General features: G+C 40.3%; 1 protein-coding gene across 2 annotated transcripts in view; it reads left to right on the top strand.

Moving 5' to 3' along the window:
- The window catches only part of DNAH8 (dynein axonemal heavy chain 8), a 263,980-nt gene that overhangs the window by 46,329 nt on the left and 194,837 nt on the right, over window positions 1-22,814 (top strand). Inside the window, exons 17-21 of one of the 2 annotated variants that reach the window (XM_070514986.1) lie at window positions 433-552; window positions 12,353-12,488; window positions 13,356-13,471; window positions 15,399-15,505; window positions 22,081-22,156. In XM_070514986.1, coding sequence (XP_070371087.1) covers window positions 433-552; window positions 12,353-12,488; window positions 13,356-13,471; window positions 15,399-15,505; window positions 22,081-22,156 — 555 coding nt within the window. Of the gene's footprint in view, window positions 1-432; window positions 553-12,352; window positions 12,489-13,355; window positions 13,472-15,398; window positions 15,519-22,080; window positions 22,157-22,814 lie in introns of both variants that reach the window. The other variant, XM_070514987.1, reaches the window with a different exon arrangement.

The following is a 22,814-nucleotide window of genomic DNA, read 5'->3' as shown; positions in this document are numbered from 1 at the left end:
ATAGAAGATGCATATCTTTTTAGATGTGCTAGTCTGTCTGTGGTGGCAGCATGATGTAACAGACAAAACTCAGAGGCTTGGAAGTTAGATGGACCTAGGTATGATTCTCTACCTTTTAGCAGCTGTGTGTTCCTCCACAGATTACTTCTCTGAGCCTTGGTTTCTTTAGCTGTGAAACTGGGATTGTAATGGTTCATGGGCTGGAATGAGGATTCAAGGAGATAACACATATGCTGTTATGGCACACGTTGCTGCTCAATAAAACTTTAGATCCATGTAAGCTTTCTTTGCCGACGTACTCCTAAAATTTCCACCAAATTACGCTTAGCTTAGGATGCAAGTTTCCAGATGTAGTCCTCTAAATTAATTGATAACTCAAGTACATTTTGGATGAAAGAAGAGTTTTCTTCCACATTTTTTCCTTGTTGATAGGTCAGTGACTTGTGTGAAATGCATATCGATACAGTTCTAAAGGAGATAGCCAAAACGGTGTTAATTTCCCTGCCTGAAGGTCGAGCGACCAAAGTAGAAGATATGTTGACGCTCAATGAGGTATGATTTGTGTGTGATATTTTAATCATAGAGATTCTAGCTCATAAACCTAAAATGCGAGTTTACCTAAAAGAGGAAATCTGTGTCAGTAGCATTTACGTATTCTAGCTTTTTCAGATGTCTTCAGCTCAGAAGACTCACAAGGCTTCAACAGCTCAAGCCCATGGCCATGCCCTAGACATTATCTTGCTGATGTCTCCTCATGCTGGAGTTCCCGGGGGTTCCGTCAGTGGTTCACTGCTCTTCTTTCTCTGTGCATGCTCCCAGGGCAACATCGTCTATTCTCATGGTTTTAACTACCACTTACTTTCCCTTTAAGTCACCCAGAAATCTGGGAGTCATTTGGACTCCTTTCCTCATTCTCATTTCCTAAACCCAGTCAGTCTTAAGGCTTAGGCAGGCTTTGCCTCTTACTCAGGTTTTGCTTGAGTTGACTCTTCTTTTCCACATCTACTACTCCTTTCTTAGGTGAGGCCCCTAGGGCTCATTTTGAGTTTAGCAGTCGATGGTTTGATCCAACTGGTCTCTCTGCCTCCAGATTTGGCCCCATCATATCCATCCTCCACATTGCCGCCAAATCTGATTGTGAAACCCCCCAGCTTCAATCCTTCAATAGCAGTGGCGTCCAGTCCTACAGGATAAAACCTAACCTCCTCAGCATCGCATTAAATTGAAATTATTTGAGTACCTATTTGTCCTCCATTGGCTGGAAAGCACAAAGACAGGAACCCTGTCTAATCGTTTTTGAGGGCTGGCCTATACCACAAAAGCACTCTCAAAAGCACACACTTTATGTCTTGAACTGAATTCTTTTTTTCTTTCTTGCCTGCCTTGTGCTTCAGCTACACCTACTCTGGTGGTTTCCGTCACCTTGCTAGTGTCCTTTTCAAGACAACCAAGGGTGGCTCCATCTCAAGGGATCCAGTCTGGCCCATGGGAGACAGATGCCTTTGCTCCTCTTTCTTTGGAAATTCAGCTGCTTCTTCTCGGGACACCGCTTCTTGCCTTTAGCGGTTAGGGTAGCCAGCCAGCCTCTTGCCTCGGGACTAAGGCATGGGTCACCCTCTCCACCCCTCAATTCTAGAGGACGTGGGTCAAGGTCTCTGAGTAGTTCTTTTGAAGTTCACTACACTTATTTCTACCAAATCTCTACCAATGATCAAGCTTCTCTTCTATAGCTTCAAGGTGGGCAATGGGCTGAGGCTTGCCTCCCCCGCTACCTTTTAAGAACTGCCTCCTTCCCCCCTTGTAGGATCTTAAAATCATTTGTTTTCAGTATTGGGGCCTTGGCTGCAATGGAAACAATACTAAACGACCCATTTTAACATCCTGTTCTTGGAGCATGCAAGTTTAGAATGATTATATCTTCCTGGCTATTTGTTCCTTTTAACATTATTAAGCTTTTTATCCTTGAAGTCTATTTTGTTTGATATTAATTTTAGTTACGCCAGCTTTCTTTTTTTTTTTTAAAGATTTTATTTTTTCCTTTTTCTCCCCAAAGCCCCCCGGTACATAGTTGTGTATTCTTCGTTGTGGGTCCTTCTAGTTGTGGCATGTGGGACGCTGCCTCAGCGTGGTCTGATGAGCAGTGCCATGTCCGCGCCCAGGATTCGAACCAACGAAACACTGGGCCGCCTGCAGCGGAGCGCGCGAACTTAACCACTCGGCCACGGGGCCAGCCCCACGCCAGTTTTTTTAGGTTATTATTTTCCAGGTATATCTTTTTCTATTCTGTTATTTTCAACCTTTCTGGGTTCTCCTATTTTAGGTTTTCTCTTATAAAGAAAATTTAACTGGATTTTTTTTTTTTTTTAAAGATTGGCACCTGAGCTAACAACTATTGCCAATCTTTTTTTTTTTTTTTTTTGCATTTTCTCCCCAGATTACCCCGGTACACAGTTGTATGTTCTAGTTGTGGGTCCTTCTAGTTGTGGCGTGTGGGATGCCGTCTCAGCGTGGCCTGACAACCGGTGCCGTGCCCGCGCCCAGGATCCAAATGGGTGAAATCCTGGGCCGCTGAAGTGGAGTGCGCGAACTTAACCTCTTGGCCATGGGGCCGGCCCCCTGGATTTTGCTTTTAATCTAACTCTGAAAAGTCTCTGTTTTTTTTTTTTTTTTAAACTGAAAATTTTAGTCTATATACAATTATTCTGTCAATATATTTGGGTATACTTCTATTCTCTACCCTCTTACTGTGTGTTTTCTATTTACCTGAATTTACTCATCTATTTCTGGAAGTTATTTTTTGTTCTTTTACAAATATATCTGGTCTTTTTATATACTCTTGTTCCTTTCTCTTGTTTATGATTCTATTTTTTATTTAGTCATTTAAAATATATTTTATAACAATTCTATTATCTGAAGAAATTGGAGGGTCTGATTCTGCTCTTTGTTATTTCTGCCAACTCTTGCTCAGGTGACTTATTTCTTTGTGTTTTTAATATTTTGGATTGAGAGCCAATGCACGCATGTCTGTTTGGTTGAGAACCTGTCCATTTTTATTTGCTCCTATGTGGTACCTAGGAGTTTTACCAACTCAGGACAACTGTATGTTAGTTTCCCAGATGATAGAATTTTCCCAACTACAAGGTAGTATAAACTCAAGACCCTGTCTGAGGGTAAGCTAGTGGTTGTAAATTCCCAGGGGAGAATTTGGCCCTCCACCTCAGAGCCTCAACCAAGACAGTCAACTTTCCTTGAGACTACAGCCATTGATTTGCCTGATGCTATGTCAGGAAAGGGGATGGGAGGTCTCAGGTCCAGCCTCCTACCCTTGTGAGGGATCCAAGGCCTTATTTGGTATTTTGGTTATGGAAAAAAACCCCCCATAGAAGCTGTGACTTCAGCTTACTTTTCTTTTTCTTCTAACATGGCCACCACCATCCCAGCTGCCACTACCACCACCACCACAGCTCACTGTCGTTACTGCTGTTGTGGCCCGTCCTCTCATGAGAGGCAGTACCTGGAGGTTGGGGAAAGCTTGCTTTTCACGTTAGGCTGATGTCTTTTTCTTTTTTATTGTGATATAATGTGTATACAGCAAAGTGTGCAAATCATAAGTGCACCATTCAAAGAATGTTTACATTTGACACACCCTTGTAACCATCTCCAAGATCAAGATAGAGAACGCTTCCTTACCACAAATGGTTCCCTCGTGCTCCTTTCCAGGCAGTAGTCACTCCCCAGAAGTAATCACCATTGTGACTTCTATCACTGTATGTTAGTTTTGTCTGTGTTTGAATTTCGTATAAATGGAGGCATGCAGCACATGTTCTTCATGCCTGGCGTATTTTGCTCAGTATCAGGTCTGTGAGATTCATCTGTGCAGTTGTGTGGAGCAGTAGTTCTTTCATTCTCATTACTGTATCGTATTCCATTGTAGGAATTTATTACAATTTATCTATTCTACTGTTGAGGGCATTTGGATAGTTTATAGCTTTTGATAGTACACTGAGCATTCTTGTTCTTTTTCTTTTTTTGTGGACCTAAGCACTTATTTTGGTGGGTATATACCTACAAGTGAAATTACTGGATCGTAGGTCATGCATATGTATAGCTTTCATAGAAAATGTCTTTTTAAAGGTGGTCTGTTTGAATTAGGAGCCAAATGGGTTCACATATTGCATGTATTGCATTTGATTGATGTGTCTCTTAAGGTTCTTTTTACCATCCCTCCTGTTTTTTTGCTTGCAATGTTTTTTATTGTAGCAAAATATATATAACATAAAATTTGCGATTTTAACCATTTTAAAGTGTACAGTTCAGAGGCATTAAGTACATTCAAAACGTTGTGTGACCATCACCGCTATCTATTTCCAGAACAGTTTCATCATTCCAAACAGAAACTCTGTACCCATTAAACAGTAGTTCCCGAGTCCTCCCTTCCCCCAGCTCCCGATAACCCCTATTCTACTTTCTGTCTGTATGAATTAGCCTATTCTCGGTACCTCATATAAGTGGAATGATACAATACTTGTCCTTTTGTGTCTTGCTTATTTCACTTAACGTTATGTTTTCAAGGTTCATCCATATTGTAATGTGTATCTGAATTTCATTCCTTTTTATGGCTGAGTAATGTTCTATTGTATAGATATGCCACATTTTGTTTGTCCATTCATCTGTTGATGGATATTTGGGTTCTTACCACCTTTTAGCTATTGTGAATAATGCTACTATGAATATTAGTGTGTAATTATCTGTTTGAGTCCCTACTTTCAATTCCTTTGGGTATATATCTAGCATGGAATTGCTGGATCATATGGTAATTCTATGTTTAACTTTTTGAGGAATCATCAAACTTTTTTCCACGGTGGCGGCATCTTTTACATTCCCATTAGCAGTGCCCAAGGGTTCCAATTTTTCCACATGTTTGCTGACACTTGTTAATTTAAAATAAAAAAAATTAAATTAAAAATTTTTTTAATTAAAAAGAATTTTCATAGTAGCCGTCCTAATGAGTGTGAAGTGGTATCTCGTGGTTTTGATTTGCATTTTCCTGATGACTGCTGATATTGAGCATCTTTTTATGTGCTTATTGGTGATTTGTATATTTTCTTTGGAGAAAAGAAAGTCTATTCAAGTCCTTTGTGACTTTCCTTCTTTTAAGGCTCTTTATTTGTTGAAGAAATGGGATCATTTGCTCTGTGGAATTTTCCATATTCTATATTTTGCTGATTGCATCCTAGTAGTGTGATTTAAAATGTTAACATATTCCTCTATCCCCTGAATTTCCTGTAAATTTTAATTCGATCTAAAGGCTTGATTTAGTTCAGGTTCAATTTCTTGTTCTTTTTCTGACAGACTAGTTCAGAGGTGATACTATGTATTTCCTGTTACATCAGGAGGCACATAATATCAGATTGTTTCCCTTTTAGTGTTAAGAAGATTGATCAATAGGTTCAGAGGGCAGTCAGCTTTATCCATCAGTATAGTCTTCCACCAACCTTTCATCTAAAGGTTTCACCTAAAGATTTAGCAGCCCTTGCTTATTGTTGCCTAGAGCCATTATTTTATTTGAGGTTGCCAAATGTTGATATTCTAATTTTAGTATTTATGAATAAAATATTTCTATAAAGAAGAAATGTCCCTCATTAACTGGTTGGTTATTCTGAAATAGCATTTGTACAGAAAACTTTTCAGAATAATGAGTTGGCTCACTAGCAACTTATAAAATGACCATTGAGTTTTAAATTGTTTAAATATCATTATGAATCTATGGATTTTTAAATACTTGAAGGATTCAGTCTATTACAGTCATGATTCTTTTTGATGGTTAAATTTTCCCATCTTTGTCCAGTAATCTTTCAGGCTGGCTTTTATGTTTTTGATATGATTCCAGAAGTCTTTGAAAGCTTCCTTGCTTTCTGGAACTATAGGAATCTTAGGTTCATCTTGTGCATTTCTTGCCCAGATCTGAGATCACCCATTTCTCCAGGTAGCCCTCATTTCTTTCCATGTTACCAGTGGGAAATGGTATTTGGAGATCACAATCTGCGTGCTAGGAAAGGTATTCATTTTTAACTTTTAGCTATTATAGAATTATTTATGCATCCCTTAGTAATATACTATAGGTAGTATTTCTTGAGTTGGCAAATTTGCACATTATTATCTTCCTACTTTAATAAGTGAGCATTTAGCTCTTTGACCCTATCCTCTACCACTCCTCCTTTGACTTCTCAATATAGTTATAAAAGCACTTTTAGTTAAACAGTAGCTGTCAATAGCAACACTTTATTATGCCTATATAAATATTAGCCAATGCAAAACCACGTAATGTACATGTAATATATCTTTTCTCATATACAACTTTTAATTTTTACTGGGGTTTCTAATTGTCTTTCTCTTCACATTTTCTTTCAAATACACTATTATATGAGAGACCCCCTTATTTTCCCCCCAAGAGACCTCCCCTGAGAGCCCTCTGAATCCCTGTTTCAACCTGCGTTGATTACTCTCCAGGTCAGCTGCAAAATTGTTAACCTGGGACCCTCCCCGTCTGTTCTATTTCCTGGATTTCGTATTATTCTCAGAGGGAGAGCCATTCAAATGCTATACTGGTCTTTTTTCAGCAATTGAAGTTTTCCAAAGAAGTCTCCTGTTTCCTGCCCGGGGGTAAGGGGTATTTTCCCACCTGTCATTTTCTTCTCGCTCATCCTCCAATCTGGCTGTATGCACGTCGTACTAAGTCTCACTTATAAACGAACAGAATGCAAAGGAGCAGGGAAATTCCTATGTTGCTTTGTTGCTTTCCTTCTTTTTGTCCCCTTTACAAGGAAAACTATCTTCTACTGATATGTACCTATAACTGTTCAGACACTATCAATTGCTCAGTGGGGAGAAATTCATGCTACCGAGAGAATTTACTTTGAACACACCAGCAAAGAACTTTTATATGCCCAGAAAGAGGAACTGATCACACAAACGAAGGAAATTGGAATAGATTAAGGGTGACTGAGTATGAATGTGGTGTTTGCATTGATGGCACAACAGAAGAAGCTATTATTATGAGGTAAGTGATGTCTCAATGCTAAGTCAAGATACAGGAGAAGGAATTTTGAAGAGTGCCTTTGCCAATCAATATACTCCAGTCACTCGCACCAGAGGAATCTAAGTTCTAGTAACAGGTGGGCTGCCTTCCTGCAAACCTATCATCAAGTGGGGCATTATAGTGAAGGCAGAATAAAATGGGTAATGACAGGGCAAGTCAGGTAACACTTTGGGCAGAAATCAGTTTTGGAAACATGCCATACATAACACTAGTTTTTAAGGACGAGGTTAGTTTGGGCCAACCAGTGGTTTCAGACCGTATTTGGGAACCAAGGCTATTTGCAGTCAGGGCAGTGTTCCTTGGCTTAGAGCATCGGACTGTGGTTTTAGGACAGCTTATGTTAATTATTAAAAAGCTATCATCTGCCAGCTTCAAATTGGACCTTCTGCTCTGTGATGCTGGGGCTGGGACTCTGCAAACTGCATTTCTCCTTGGCCTGCTGGCTCCCTTTTAGGCGTTGCCAATCATGTGCTAGAAGTGGGGTGGAGGAGGGAGCAGGGACTTGCTCTTTCCCCTTTTGCCTCCTCTTTCTGACACAGTCACATGGGCAACAGCTCTTCACCCTGACAGTGGTGTTAATCCCAGGCTCTAGCTTTTTCCAGCCCTTCCAGTACCAGCCTCGTGTGCCCCTCAGAGGTACCAGCACCATGAGGACCCTCTGAGCTCCTGAGGCAGCAGCACCAGCCGGGCACCTCCCTCACTTGTCAGCTCCAGGTTCTAATAACTCCAACTTCCTCCTTGTGCTCCCCCACGCCCCAGGGGTGGATGTTACTGTTAAAATAGCTGGTGTGGCATCTGTTTTCATGACTGGACCCTGACTGACTTATCTGTATATGAACAGATATACAAATGGAATAGAAAATCAGGGAAATATTATGATCCAACTTATGATAGGAAAACACTGGTAAATACATGAAAGGGTATTCAAAATTATATCAACAAAATCAACTTGGCTCCATTGAAAGAGAAAATAGATTAGTGGTTGCCAGGGCTGTGGAGATGGGGGAATGGGGAGCGACTGCTAATGGGTTTGGGGATTCTTTTTTGGGGTGATGAAAATGTTCTGTAGTTAGATAGCGGTGATGGTTGCAGACCTCGGTGAAAATACTGAAAACCAATGAACTGTACACTTTATAAGGATAAGTTTTGTGGTGTATGAATTATATCTCAATTATAAAAAATAGGGAAAAAACCCCTAGAAAGTCTGTCCCTGGACTTCCCCTCAGTATTTCAGTGTGTTGTTCATTGAGTTGTGAGTATGGTCTTAATCTTCAAGGACTAGTCTTCCCAAGAAGAGATGGGGTCCTTATCAGGAAAGGATGCTTTAGTTTGTTTGGCCTCAACTGTTAATGACATGATATAGAGGCAATTTTTGCAGTGGCATTATTATACCACTTGTTGAACAAAAGAAGATGGCTGGGCCGCTGGGTTGGCAGCTGACACAGGAAGTTTCTCTGCTGTGGAATGTGTGTATCCAAGTTTCTTATCCTTGGCATTTATGGCAGTATGAGTTGTCAGGATTATTTGGGATGATCCAATTCAGCAAGGGTCGAATATATTTTTTTCCAAGTGTTCTTTGATCAGAGTTTAGGCACTAGGATGGAGTTGGGGATATTGTGTATGGGACAGCACCAGTGAAGATCCCAGCAAGGTGAGACACCTCAGGAATCCCAATGGTGGGAAGTCATCACCCGCCCGGGGCTGAAGGGACCAGGGAAGGCAAGAGTGCTTTCAGAGCCCAGTAGAAGTTGAAGCCATGTGGAAGGGCTCATACTGTAGGAGGTGAATTTGTGAAGAGACAGCCTCTATCAGAGATGCGGCCTCCAAGCAAGGAGGGGGTGGGAAAGAAACACCCCACCCTCTCTCTCCTCCAGCTCTCCCAGCTTCTGCTGGTGCTTCCCACTGGGTCAGACCTAACCGGAAATCAGAGAATAAGGCAACCCAGGGGGCAGTTTACCTCTGCACAGAGCAGAGCAGAGAAGAGCTGAGAATGGGTTGGCAGGGGGCAAATGGAGAGTAACCAGCACCTGGAGTGTCTGCAAGATGGCATTGACAGAGTTACAGGGATTATTTATAGTTTTCTAAATTAAAGTCTTGTAAATAATTTTCACAATCAGAGCTCTTGGTGCTTTGTTGTCTGCTTCTGCATCCAACTTTTCCTTCCTTCTGGTTCCATGGACAAAGCTCCTACTTCTTTTCAAAAGCTAGACCTTCCAAATGGGCTCTAGATCCCACTCCTTCTTGCCTTCCTGGCAAACTTACTCCACCAGTCTTCTTCCCTCTCCTCTATGTCTTCAACTTTCTCCTCCCACCGGACCCGTCCCACCAGCAATCTAATATGCTCTCACCTTTTTCTTGCCAACAAACAAAAACCTTCCCACATCTCCCTTCACTTCTCATTTACAACCAAACTTCTCCAAATTTCCACACATGCTGCCTTCACTTTCCCATCTCTCATTTCCCATCTCCGTTTTCTTTCCCAAATTCCTGGCTCAAATTATTTCTGGCACTAATTATTATTTTTAACAACTTTGAGTTACAATTCACATACCATACAACTCAACCACTTAAACTGTGCACTTCAGTGGTTTTAGTGTCTTCACAGAGTTGTGCAACCATCACCACAATTTCAGGACATTTCATCACCCCAAAAGAAATCCCATACTCACTAGTGGTCATTCCACATTTCCTCTCAACCCTCAGGAAATTGCCTTGAGAGGAAATGCCTTGGCAACCACTAGTCTGTTTTCCGCCTCTATAGATTTGCCTGTTCTGGACATTTCATACAAATGGTATAATGTGATATGTGGTATTTTGTTTGTGGCTTTTTTCACTTAGCACAGTGTTTTCAAAGTTCATTGAGTATTAGTACTTCGTTTCTTTTCTTTGCTGAATAATAATACATTGTATGAATATAGCACATTTTTGTTATCCATTCATCAGTTGATGGACGTTTGGGTTGTTTCCGCTTTTTGGCCATTACAAATAATGCTGCTATGAACATAAATGTATAAGTTTTTGTGAAGACATGTTTTCATTTCTCTAGGAGTGGAATTGCTGGGTCATATGTTGACCTCAGGTTTAACCTTTTGAAGAGCTGTCAGACTATTTCCCAAAATGGCTGCATTATTTTAAATTCCCACCAGCATTGTATGAGGGTTCCAATTTCTCTACATCCTTGCCAACACTTACCATTTGTCTTTCTGATTATAGCCTTCCTAGTGGGTGTGAAGTAGTGTCTCATTGTGGTTTTGATTTGCATTTCCCTAATGGCTAGTGATGTTGAGCATTTTTTCATATGCTTATTATTATTAACCTTCTGTAAACCTTCCTTCAGAAATGTTTATTTAGATCCTTTGCTCATTTTAAATTTGGTTTGTCTTTTTACTTTTGAGTCATAATTGATTGTTCCTTATATGTTTTAGATACTAGCCCCTATCAGATATATGATTTGCTAATTTTTTCTCCCATTTTGTGGGTTGTCTTTTCACTTCTTAACAGTGTCCTTTGAAGCCCAAAAGTTTCTAATTTTGATGATGTCCAATTTATCTTCTTTTCCTTTTGTTGCTCTGCTTTTGGTGTCATATCTAAGAAAGCTTTGCCTAATCCAAGATCATGAATCTCTATGCCTACATTTTCTTTCAAGAGTTTTACGGTTTTAGCTCTTACATTTAGGTCTATGATTCATTTTGAGTTAGTTTTTGTGTATGGTGTAAGGAAAACATCTAATTCATTCTTTTGTAAGTGGCTGTTCACTTGTCCTAGCACCTGTTGTGGAATCCCCTGAACTTTATTATTACATAGTATTGGAGACATACAGAAGAATTTATGTGGCACCCTCCCATTTATTCTCGTGGGCATGTTCTTTTTAAAAGATTACTCTGTTGTTTTGTTGAGGTTTCTGGAGAAACCAGGGAAGTGCCGAGATAAACGTGTGTTCAGTCTGTCATGTCTAACTAGTAGTGTCAGTTCCTTTCTTAGGGGATTTCAAAGCAACCAGGGTGGGGTGGGGTGGTGGTGTATGTAAACACATGTGTCCAGTCTGCCACCATCAGATGGAAGAGTCCACTTGCTTAACACTCGTTTTCCCTGCTAGACTGAAGTGGCTCTCAGCCACCATTGTCATGCCAATGTTTAACACTGCGTTGGATAAATTAGAAAGGATGGAATGAATGAATGATGGAGCAACGTCAGAAGAGTTGGCGGGGGTGGGAAGAATCAGAGAAGGTCTTTGGGTAAGAGGAGGAACACAATTTCCCCGAAGACTGAGAAAAGATGAGAGTGGGTTCAGATACAGATGAGGTGCTGTAAGTGGGAGCGACAAACTTAGAAGTATCTCTTTCAATCCAGTAGCTAAAGAAGGACCACACGAGGACAGTACACAGGGAATGTGGGCCCTCCCAAGGCCTGTCTGGAGGGAGCTCTGTGTGGACAGGCTCGGGCTCTTCCACAGAAGTGCTTTTGAAGGCCCAACTGGCTGCTCCCATTTACTCTTCTCTTTCCTAAAGTGTATGGATATTGTGGACTTGACAAAAGGCCTATTCAATTTTGTAAGCCACTTTTCTTTTCTGAATTTAACTAGTTCTTAACTTCTTCCTAAAGCCTTTGCTGTTTGTTGGAAAAGTTCAGACAGCAAAATACAGGCTTTTAGAATCAGACAAAGCTGGTTTCAACCTCTATTTTTATCACTCACTGTGTGACCTCGGACAAATTTCTTATTCTTTCTGAGCCTCAGTTTTCTTGTGTGTGAAATGGAGACAATAATGTTACCTATTGTTGTTGTCATTTAATGAAATGAGTTAATACACAGAAAGCTCCTAAATTGATGCCTGGCATATAACACCATGCTCACTTAAAAACCTTATCTCGTTTGAATCTCAAAGCAACACTTTGGATTGTCCTTTTCTAAATCACTTCTCATTTTCAACTTTTGACATCATCATCTCTGCACTTCTTCAGCCTTCTTTCTTTTCACCACATAAATGTGAATGTAGATGTCCATGTGTGATTGACTCAGATAAAGGCCAAAGACTTTAAGTTTTTCTTCTTTCTTCTTTTTTTCTTTGCTTAGACCTTAGCAGCTGTACCTTTAGCCATTGACAGTTTTAGTTCTGAAACATTACACTGTTAGTAACTGTCTCTAGCTGTTTTCAAATGGCATTAATTATTGTTTTATAAATTAAAGTCATCTTAATAAGTTTCACAGTATTTCTTAAGTATCTGGAAACTAATAGTCATTTCTTTACTTAACAGACATACACAAAAGAATGGGCTGATATTCTAAACCACAAAAGTAAGCATGTGGAAGAAGCCGTTAGAGAACTTATATCAATATTTGAGGCTATTTATGAAGTTAAGTACACCGGGAAAACAGCAAAACATATACCAGGTAATTTGGTTAGTTATGATGTTTGAATTACAAGAGTTACAGATATGTTCTCAAGGAGCCTCCTTCTGCTTAGCAGGTACCAAATTTCCGGACTCCCAGAAGGAAAGCAGGCGTTCAGCATTTACCGCATCATTTGCACAAACTGGGCACAGTGAGCCTTTCTTTTAAAAAATCAGTTAGAGAATGGTGGGAATCCTGAAAACCAAGTTCCCAGATGGTACCACCCTCGCAAGCAGGCCTTTCTATGGATAACCGTCTCAGTCCTGCTGTGTTAACTGTCTCTCTTTTTTTTTTCTTTGCACTGCATTCTAAACATCTGGAGACATTTTTGGTTTTCACGCCTTGGTGACACATTTTGGGTGGTGCTACTGGCATCTAGTGGATAGAGGCCAGAGATGCTGCTGAACATCCTACAATGCATAGGACAGCCCCCAACAGCCAAGAATGTCGATAGTGCTGAGGCTGAGAAACTTGGAGCTTAAATAAGTATCCATAGCACGTCTTCTTTCTCGTGGAGTTTTTCCACATAGTTTAATTAGTTTTTGTCAGAAATGTCAAAAATACAAAAATATCGGCTCATTAAGCTAGAAAACTCAAAAGGTAGACATACTTAGATAATACATAAAACCCTCTTAAAATGTTTCTTACTTCTATATACTAAGACAGAGTGTATTTAAGGAGTATATTTCTTAGTAGAATGATGATTCTATTGAGATGGGTGATTTAAATTGAATTCCAAGATGATTCCTACAGGAACACATTTTAAATTAAGAACTTTTTAAGAAGGGGTTTCCTAAGAAGGTTTGGCCATGTAGAGTAAGGCAAATGTTCAACATTAAATGTTATATTTTTGTTTTGTCTTTATAGAGCAGAGGAAACATGTTGCTTTTGGCAGTGAAACAGAAGAGGGCAACAGCGCTGACTATGACCCTAATGCTGTGACTGAGGTTGATGTTAACGATAAAGAAGATGAATTTAAAAAGGTATTTACTGTGAAACAACCTCATGCAATTTCACAGACTTATGACTCACAGGATTGTAGGTAACCCCTAATGGTGCTTCTAGGCAATTCTACAACTAGAACTGTTTCTTCTTATATAGTAAACGTCATACCTCTGGGATTGTAATGCCAATGCATTTGACTCAGAGTGGAGACTTTGTTCTCCATTATTGTGTTAGCAGAGTTACCTATAGGCAAGCTCAGCTTTCAAATCACTTGAGGTCCAGGGATCTGCATTTTTCACTAGCTCTGCAGATGGGCGGTGGACTCCCTCCCAGGAGAAATGCTGGGTGGGCAGATTTCCGTGTTGTGTTGAGAGTGAAGGTTGAGAAGGAGGTATAGAGTTTCTTTCTCCTTAGGCCTCACGCCTCTGGTCGTGCGTCCGTTCTGAATGCCACTCCCACCTTTATACTCATTCCTGCCTTCTCCTGCTCCTGTCCGTTTTCTTTTAATCCCTTATACTCACCTTCCTTTCCTTCTTTCTCTATTTTACACACTATTACACTCTCTAACACACACCCTAATCCGATTTTGGAAATAAACAGCACACATTTGTTCCACTTTGACCTTCTTGCTCAAGGATGCTATCACCAATTGATCCAGTAATGCTTTCCTGCTGAGTCTAGATCTTAGCCATAGATTTCTTCTCAGCACCATGTACCAGATGGCCATTATCAATCGCTGGAGTCAGCTGGAGAGAGGAAGTGTGTTTCCACGAGAGTTCTTCTCTTCCAATTGCATTCCCTTTGATGCTGGCTGGGGTCCTCAGAGCCAGATGGAGTACCATCAGAGCCTCTTGAATTGGGGGACCACCTGGAGCTGCGTTAGTGCAGTCACCACCTAAGTAGCTCTGCCTCTCGGGTCTATCTTCCACTGCTGCCAGTATGGTCTACCTAAAATATTTGATTATGTCACGTCTGTGCTTCAGCCTGATAATTGACCGACGTTGACCATATTTTTCTTTGTTCATGCCTGATAACCCTCCCTTCTGACCCGACTCAACCTGCGTCACCCTCCCAGTCTCAGAGGGGCTGGGTGGAGAGTGCAGAGGAACAGTTTGGCCAGAGCCTGGCCCTGGATGTGTGACTCACTGTGTAAGCAAGATGTGGTGCCCAGATGCCTGCCTGGGCTCAATATTTGTCCTACGTTCTGACCGATAAACTTGGCTACTTCTCCTCTGGAGGGAAAGAAGGGCTTGGAGAGAGGGGCAGACCCTTGTTTCATGCTATATATTTTGGTGTTGTAGATTTAAAAATATGTTTATCTGCCAGCTGAGCTTTTTTTTGAGGAAGATTAGCTCTGAGCTAACTACTGCCAATCCTCCTCTTTTGTTACTGAGGAAGACTGGCCCTGAGCTAACATCCATGCCCATCTTCCTCTACTTTATATGTGGGACGCCTACCACAGCATGGCTTGCCAAGTGGTGCCATGTCCACACCTGGGATCCGAACTGGCGAACCCTGGGCCACCGAGAAGCGGAACGTGCGAACTTAACCACTGTGCCACTGGGCCAGCCCCTGAGCTTTTTGAGAGTACAGACTAAATATCCTCTTGTGCCCACACCTCTAAGCATTGGGAAGTGCACCACACTTAATCAGTGCTTGTTTTGTTGAGTGAATTATTGAGTATTGAGAAAACCGGGATTATTTTGAATAAACTGTTTTTGAATTTTGGCTTTTGAGTAAGTTCTTATGGTTTGCTAGGGTGTTTATGGAAGCACACTTTTCATATATTGCTTCTTGTTTAAAAAAACAAACAAGTAATTTAGTAAACAAAGAATTTATTTCTACGCTATAATTGAAATTGTATAGTTTATCATTTTTCATCTTTCACGTGTCATTTCTAATATTATTGCTTTGGGTGTGTTAGAGTATTTTTTGTACCAAATTTAATATGATTTTTTATTACAGGAATGTAAAGAGGTCTATGCTTTTTTCTCTCATCAATTACTAGACAGTCTTCAAAAGGCTACACGGTTATCTTTGGACACAATGAAAAGAAGAATATTTGTTGCAAGGCAAGTTGAAAAAGTGCTAAATATGTCTGGTAATACTATCATAACGTAATGCTAATAGCATCTCTTATTTTTATTAATTTAAAAAATTATGAAGTTTGGGATCAGTCTGGTGGCATAGCAGTTAGGTTTGCACACTCTACTTTTGGTGGCCAGGGGTTCGCAGGTTCGGATCCTGGGCACAGACCTAGCACTGCTCATCAGGCCACACTGTGGCAGCCTCCCACATAAAAGAGAGGAAACTTGGCAAAGATGTTAGCTAAGGGCCAATCTTCCTGACAAAAACAAAAACAAACAAAATTATAAAATTTAAAACATGCCATTCATGAAAAGACTATACGGAAACGTGTACTGTTGCAAGAAGAGCGGTCGAATGAACAACCGTGTTCCTAGCACCCAGGCCAAGATAAAGAATACTGAGCGCTACCAGTCCCCTTCCTGGTCTTCTCTCTGCTCACCCAAAGGTAACCACTATCCTGACCTTGATGTTTATGTCGTTGTCTTGGTTTTCCTTACAGTTTACCACGTTTGCATCCCTCATCAATGTTTCACTTAATTTTGCCCGTGTTTGAATAGTGTTCAGTATTGCTTTTGAGGTTCATCTATGTTGCTATAGTTTATTTTCACTTGTGGATAGTTAGCGTGTGTACAATCTGTTTGTCTATTCTACTGGTGATGGTCATTTGAGTTGTTTCCAGTTTGGGCTATTGTGAAGAAAGCCCCTGTGGACATTCTTGTACTTGTCTCCTGCTGCGCTTGCTAAGAGGGGAATGGCTGGGCCGTGGGGTATGCATGTGCTCACTTTAGCAGAAAACGCCTGGCGCCAGAGCCCAGGGCTCCTCATCTTTGCACACAGTTGATACTGCTCCATTAAACAATTCTTGGCAGCACGGGGGTGTGAAACGGCATCTCATTGGGATTTAAATCACCATTTTCCTGGTTACTGATGAGGTTGAATATATTTTCATGTTTATAAAACATTTGTTCTTTCTCTTCCTTAAAATTTGTGTTCTTTTTTTCTTTTCTTCCTTTCTTGCCTGTTTTTCTATTGGGTTGGCTTAATACATAACGTGGTTGTTCTTAACGCATTACTTTGTTGAAAATAATATAGCAAATATCTTCCCTTGGTTGTGTCTTGTGTTTTCATTCTCTTTATGGTAGCCTTTGCTGAATTTAAAAATATTCAAGTTTATCAACATTTTCTTTAAAATACTCAAATTTATCAATCTTTTCCTAGTGATTTGTGATTTTTATATCTTTTAAAAGAAATCTTTACTTCGTACTGTCTTCTGAAAGTTTTATCTTTTATATTTAGGAATTTAATCCACATGGTATTGATTTTTGTGTTTGGTGTGAGGTAGGAGACCAGTGTATTTTTTTCCGTATGGTTAATTAGTTAACCAAGCAAAAGTTGTTGAAAACTAATTTTTTTTAAGAGCCTTATTTAAATTACATTTTTGAATCTGTAGATAAATTTGGAGAGAATTACCGCCAAACATCATAGATTATCTCTCCATTTATTGAAGTCTTCTTTAATATTCTTCAATGAAGTTTTTTTCTTTTTAATAATTTTTCTTATTTTTTTTCTTCTTCTCCCCAAAGCCCCCCAGTACATAGTTGTATATTCTAGTTGTGAGTGCCTCTGGTTGTGCTATCTGGGACGCTGCCTCAGCATGGCTTGATGAGTGGTGCCCTGTCCGCGCCCAGGATCTGAACCAGCAAAACCCTGGGCTGGCGAAGCGGAGTGCGTGAACTTAACCACTCGGCCATGGGGCCGGCCCCCTCAATGAAGTTTTATAATTCTCTGTGTAAAAGTCTTGCACATTTTTGTTAGGTTTATTCCTTAACTTTTTTTTTAGTATTTTTTTTTTTTTTGGAAGATTGGCCCTGAGCTAACATCTGTTGCCAGTCTTCCTCATTTTTTTTTTCCCCAAAGCCCCAATACATAGTTGTATATCCTAGTTGTAGGTCTTTCTAGCTCTTCTACGTGGGACGCCACCACGTAGTGTGGCTTGATGAGCAGTGTGTAGGTCTGCGTCCGGGATCCAAACTCATGAACCCCAGGCTGCCAAAGCAGAGCACGTGAACTTAACCACTCGGCACAGACCTGGCCCGTTTATTGTACATTTAAAATGTAAACTCTATAATGTTTAATTTTAAGAACCTTTTTGTTCCTCTAGGGAATTGATAACCTAGCATCTTATGAAACATTTTTTCCCCAATTTTATCAAGATATAAGTGACACATAGCACTGTATTTGTTAAAGGCATATAACATAATGATTTGATATAGTGTCTATTGTGGGATGATTACCATGATGAGTTTAGTTAACATCCGTCACCTCACCTAGGTACAGATTTGATTATTTTTACTCAATCTGATTATCTCTGTCTTGTAACAGAGTTTAATCTGTTTACACTTATTGTGATTTTTTAATATTGTTGTAGTGAATTTATAATTTTTATTTTGTGTTTTCTTCGATTCATTTCCTTATCTCTATTATCTTTAGGATGGGTAGTTTTTCCCTTTTATCCTCTTTTCTGTGCTTCAGTTCTTTAAGTGGTTACCGTTCAATTTAGAATACACATATTTTGGTCCAGTTTTTATAAAATACTTCCTGTAGTTTTTCAGTTTTCTAGCTTATTTCTGACTACAAGGGCTTTGGCATACTTTACTCACTGAACTGTACCTACCTTATCATTGCTGTTTGATATTTTAGTCTTACCTTTTTTTTTTCTTTGTTGAGGAAGATTGGCCCTGAGCTAATGCCTGTTGCCAGTCTTCCTCTTTTTTTTTTTTTTTTGCTTGAGGAAGATCGACACTGAGCTAACATCTGTGCCATTCTTCCTCTATTTTGCATGTGGGATGCCTCCACAGCATGGCTTGATGAGCAATGTATAGCGCCTGGTATCCAAACCCACAAATCCCAGGCCACTGTCAAAGTGGAGTGCAAGAACTTAACCACTACACCACCAGGCCAGCCCCTAGTCTTACCTTTTTTGAACACTCAAAAATAATTTATTTACTTGCATATTTTAATAAACTTTTCAGGTTCTTGTGTATTTTTTGATCCTGCTTGTTCCTTAGTGAAAGTCTGTGAGGGGTAAACTCCCTTATTCATTTTAAGCCTGAAGAATGCCCTTTTTTGCCCTCACACTTTCACGACAGTTTGGCTGGATAAAAAGTTTTCATTTGTCTCAGCATTTTGAAAGAATTTCTCTGTTTTGTTCCGCCCTATGTTGTCGCTGATGAGAAGTCTGCAGTGATCTCGCTGAGGAATGTTTCTTATCCTTGGTGTTCTGCAGTTTTCTTTCCCTGTGTGGACTTGTCTTTACCTAATGCTGCTTTGTTCTCAAAGTACTCTTTCTATTTGAGGGCTTATAGCGTTCCTCAATCTTGGAAAAGCCTCAGCAATTTCCTCTTCGGTTATTGCTTCTAGGACATTCCCTTCATTCTTTTCTCATGGAACTCCTAGGAGCTGAATGCTGCACAGAGAGATCACATAATTTATTGTTCCCACTAGGACATTGTTTTGAGTGAAGAGGCGCTTACCCACACGAAGTACCAGGACAGACTTAACCTGAAACTGTCCTGGGCACACTGGACATGTGGTCATCTCAAACGTGGGTGCTGCTTGCTCTGTCTCTCTGTCTCCTAGCTACTTTGTCATATATTTTGTCTTTTGGCCTTTCTGGACTACATTATGGGCAAGTATCTCTGTACCAGATCTAAAAGTGATCTCATCTATTGCATCTTAAACATTTCAATTAATGCTTTTTCTTATCCTCCAGGTATTGCATCATTTCTGCCTTTCTAGTTTAGCAATTTATTATTATTTTATGGAGGATAGTCTTCATCTATCGCTTTGAGCATTCTCAATATCCCTATTTTATTTGTCATATTCTATACAGTGAATTTTATCTGGAGCGAGTTTCTGTTCCAATTATTGATTTCTTTAGTCTCCTTTCTTACTGTTAGACTTAATCATGCATATTGGGAGTTTAGTTTGTAGGTCCTCTTTGAGCGAGAGTGTTTTTCATTTTTCTCTGTTTCTTTCTCCTTCCCTCTATATCTAGGAGTTTTGCTTTTGCCTCCACATGACCCTTGGACCCTTGAGCACAGAACCAAGTCTTATTTGTTCACAGTTACTGTCCCTGAAGAGACAGTGCACTGGGAAACGGGAGGTTCAGTCAGGAGCAGAGAAGTGGCCCAGCTTGGCCGCTTACTGGAGATGCTGTGGATTTGCTTCTGTCACCCCAGGCCCCCGTCTTCTGGGAAAGCTGCAGCTGGATGCAGTAGATGGATGGACTTTCTTTTGTTGTTGTTTTGCCTCTCGTTACAAGTGGGGAAACCAGACTTCAGTTTCTGGCTTCAGGTAGCAAACCTGACTGAGTTCCCATCTCTCATCAAGCACTTTCTGTCCCATAGTCCACGGGGGCCAGCCACCCACTGTTGCTGCCTGTTTCCCGACCAGAACTCTGGCCAGCCTGTTTTTGTGTTTGTGATCCATTCCTGATTCATGGAGTTGCTTATCTTGTATGTACGCGTTCTTTATGTTCTATCCATGATTGTGATGTATTTGGCACAAAGAGGCATTTTTGAAGTCTGAGCTCGCTGTGCCATGTTGATTTACAGGTGCTGCAGTACTTAAATGATTTTTCAAGAGACATTCATGAGCATGATACTTCAAAATCCTCTTTTGTCTATATTGTCTTTCTCTTACTCTCACACATGCGTGCTAGTTTGGTCAGTTTGGGTTATAATCTCTTTCTCTCACACTCCGCAAATATTGTTTCATTGGCTTCTTTTGTTTCCATTTTCAGATGAGAGTTCTGCTGCTAATCTGATTTTCTTTTCTAAGTAACAACCTGTTGTTTGATGCCTACAGGAGTTCCCCCTTTATTCTGGCAATTCGCAAATTATACGTTTAAGTGTAGGTCACTTTTTCCCGTTAATCCTGTTGGGCACACAGAGAATCATTTCAAGGTGAAAAGATAAGTTTATTCTTAAGTTAGAGAAGAGCTGTGCTTTAATTTACCATATGCGGGGTTCACTCTCTGGATCTAGGTAGTAAGGCATCTCAGAGCTGAGTGACCTTCTGTAAACTATTCAACCTTCTCTGCCTTGGTTTCCTCATCTACAGAATGGAAATAAAAATCACAGGATCTGGGGGCCGGCCCTGTGGCCAAGTGGTTAAGTTCACGTGCTCACTTCAGCGGCCCAGGGTTTCGCCAGTTCGGATCCTGGGCACGGACATGGCACTGCTCATCAGGCCATGCTGAGGTGGCGTCCCACATAGCACAACCAGAGGGACCTACAACTAGAATATACAACTATGTACTGGGGGCCTTTGGGGAGAAGAGGAAGGAAAAAAATGAAGATTGGCAATAGATATTAGTTAAGGTGCCAATCTTTAAAAAAAAAATCAGAGGATCTGCCTCACAGAGTTAATGTGAAGGTGAAGTGTGTTAATTCACGGAAAGTGCTTGGAAAAGCACCTGGCGTACATTAAGCGTTCAATAAACATTACTTAGCTTTATCCTTTCTCTTACTTTTTCTTTAGGTAATTTCTCTTTGTATTTTGCATCTGAAATGTTGAAGAATTCCTTAAGTTAATCCTCTAGTTTGTCAAATCTTACCGAATGATCTAACATGCTGTTTACCACCTCTATCATGTCAGCTGTTTGTTTATACTTAACGAAACTCTTTCTTGTTCTCAGATTGTACCCTTTTTAATACAGTCTAACGTGCTCTGTTGCTGCATCTTCAATTTCACAGTAAGACTAAGAATTAGAGAGTTTTTTTCCCCTCTGTTTGGGTGCTTTTAGTTCAAAGAGTTCCTTGCAATAATGTGTTTTTCTGGGCACCATTGATCCTGAGTGCAAAAGTTGGGTCCCCACTCTGAACTACAGAGGCTTTATGTGTCTTGTGATCAACCCTCCCCTGCCATCTGCTTATATTTATCAATGGAAGTGTGGTTCTTCAGTGATGCCAGCATCTCTTGCTATGGAAAGTTTACCTTTATATAATTTTGTCTGGGATGGGGACAGAGATCAAGGCAGAGGGAGGTAACCAAACTAATTTGCAGCTCTGATGTGTGTCCTTCTTTACTTGCACTTGTGTGTCTGGGTGTCTGTACTTCTGTGTGAGCATGAGTGATAGTGTTTAAAAAGGCGGTTTTGGGAAGGCTTTGACCAAAACCCTCCTGTTTAATCTTGCAGAAAGTATACATAAAAAAGTATATGGAGGTATATGCTTTTTGTTGGTGATCTTGTCTGGCATTTGATACAGGGCTGGGAAAAAGGAGTGCTTGTAGAAAACGTTAAATGGTTATTACTGACAGAGAGCAACTTTAAAATACTAGAAAATGCCTATGAGACTAACATTTTACTTCTAAGAATATTCAATCATTGTGTTTTCTTAGTTCTCTGACATTTATGGCTCCGTCATAACATTCTCTTCATGTAATTTGGTATTTTGGAAATAGCTTTATTTTTAGGATTGAAAGTTGTAGCATAACAAGCTATTTATGAAACTTTAGGTTAAGGTTTATCAGCTAAATCTCCATCTTTTTACAGCCATCACGGACGAAAGTGGTCGGAAGATGTTATTTCTTTTATAAAAGCTGAAGTACATCTTGCAATTCCTAATGTGGTAAGTATTATTAAGTGATCAAGTTAATACAATGATATTTTGCTAATGCATTTAAGAAGTATAGCATTAGAACAACTTTCATTGTAGTAACCTCTTGGTCTTATGTATTTTTTGACTTCATCTCAGTATTTAACAAAAATCAAAATGTTATTTCTATGTATTATAAAAATATTGCTCTGCATAGCTCATGGTCTGTTGAAGGTTGGTGTAAGAGTTGAGTTAAGCATCTGTTCAGCCATCAGTTAGCAAGTACTTGAAAAATCTCCTTGCTTTTTCTTACTTCAGACATTAAATTGTCTACATAAGACCATCTCCGAGGTCCAAATCCCTACCCCAAGCACACGACCATGAGGCAACCCACAAAGGACGGCAAAATAGCAAGAGCCTGTGCCCTGAGCACCGTGGATCCCCTCTGCTTCCTCATGGAACTTCTCTTGACTGCCACCCCAGCTGCTTACTGGCAGCTGGAACTCCAAGCCCCACAGGATGACTGAGGTGCATTCTGTGATGGGCCAAGGGATAAGGCCAGGTGGGAACAATCTATGGCTCACCTAACACCACATCTACCCACTCTGGCCTCCTGGAGGACAACTTCTTTGCTTACTTGGCGCATTTCAAGGTCAGAGGTCAGAATCTTGGCAGTATAGCTTCTTCAGTT

This window comes from Equus asinus, chromosome 8 (genome assembly GCF_041296235.1).
Source record: "Equus asinus isolate D_3611 breed Donkey chromosome 8, EquAss-T2T_v2, whole genome shotgun sequence".
Classification (NCBI taxonomy): domain Eukaryota; kingdom Metazoa; phylum Chordata; class Mammalia; order Perissodactyla; family Equidae; genus Equus; species Equus asinus.
Note: the sequence above shows the minus strand (reverse complement) of the source record. Positions and strands in the feature narration are given on the sequence as shown.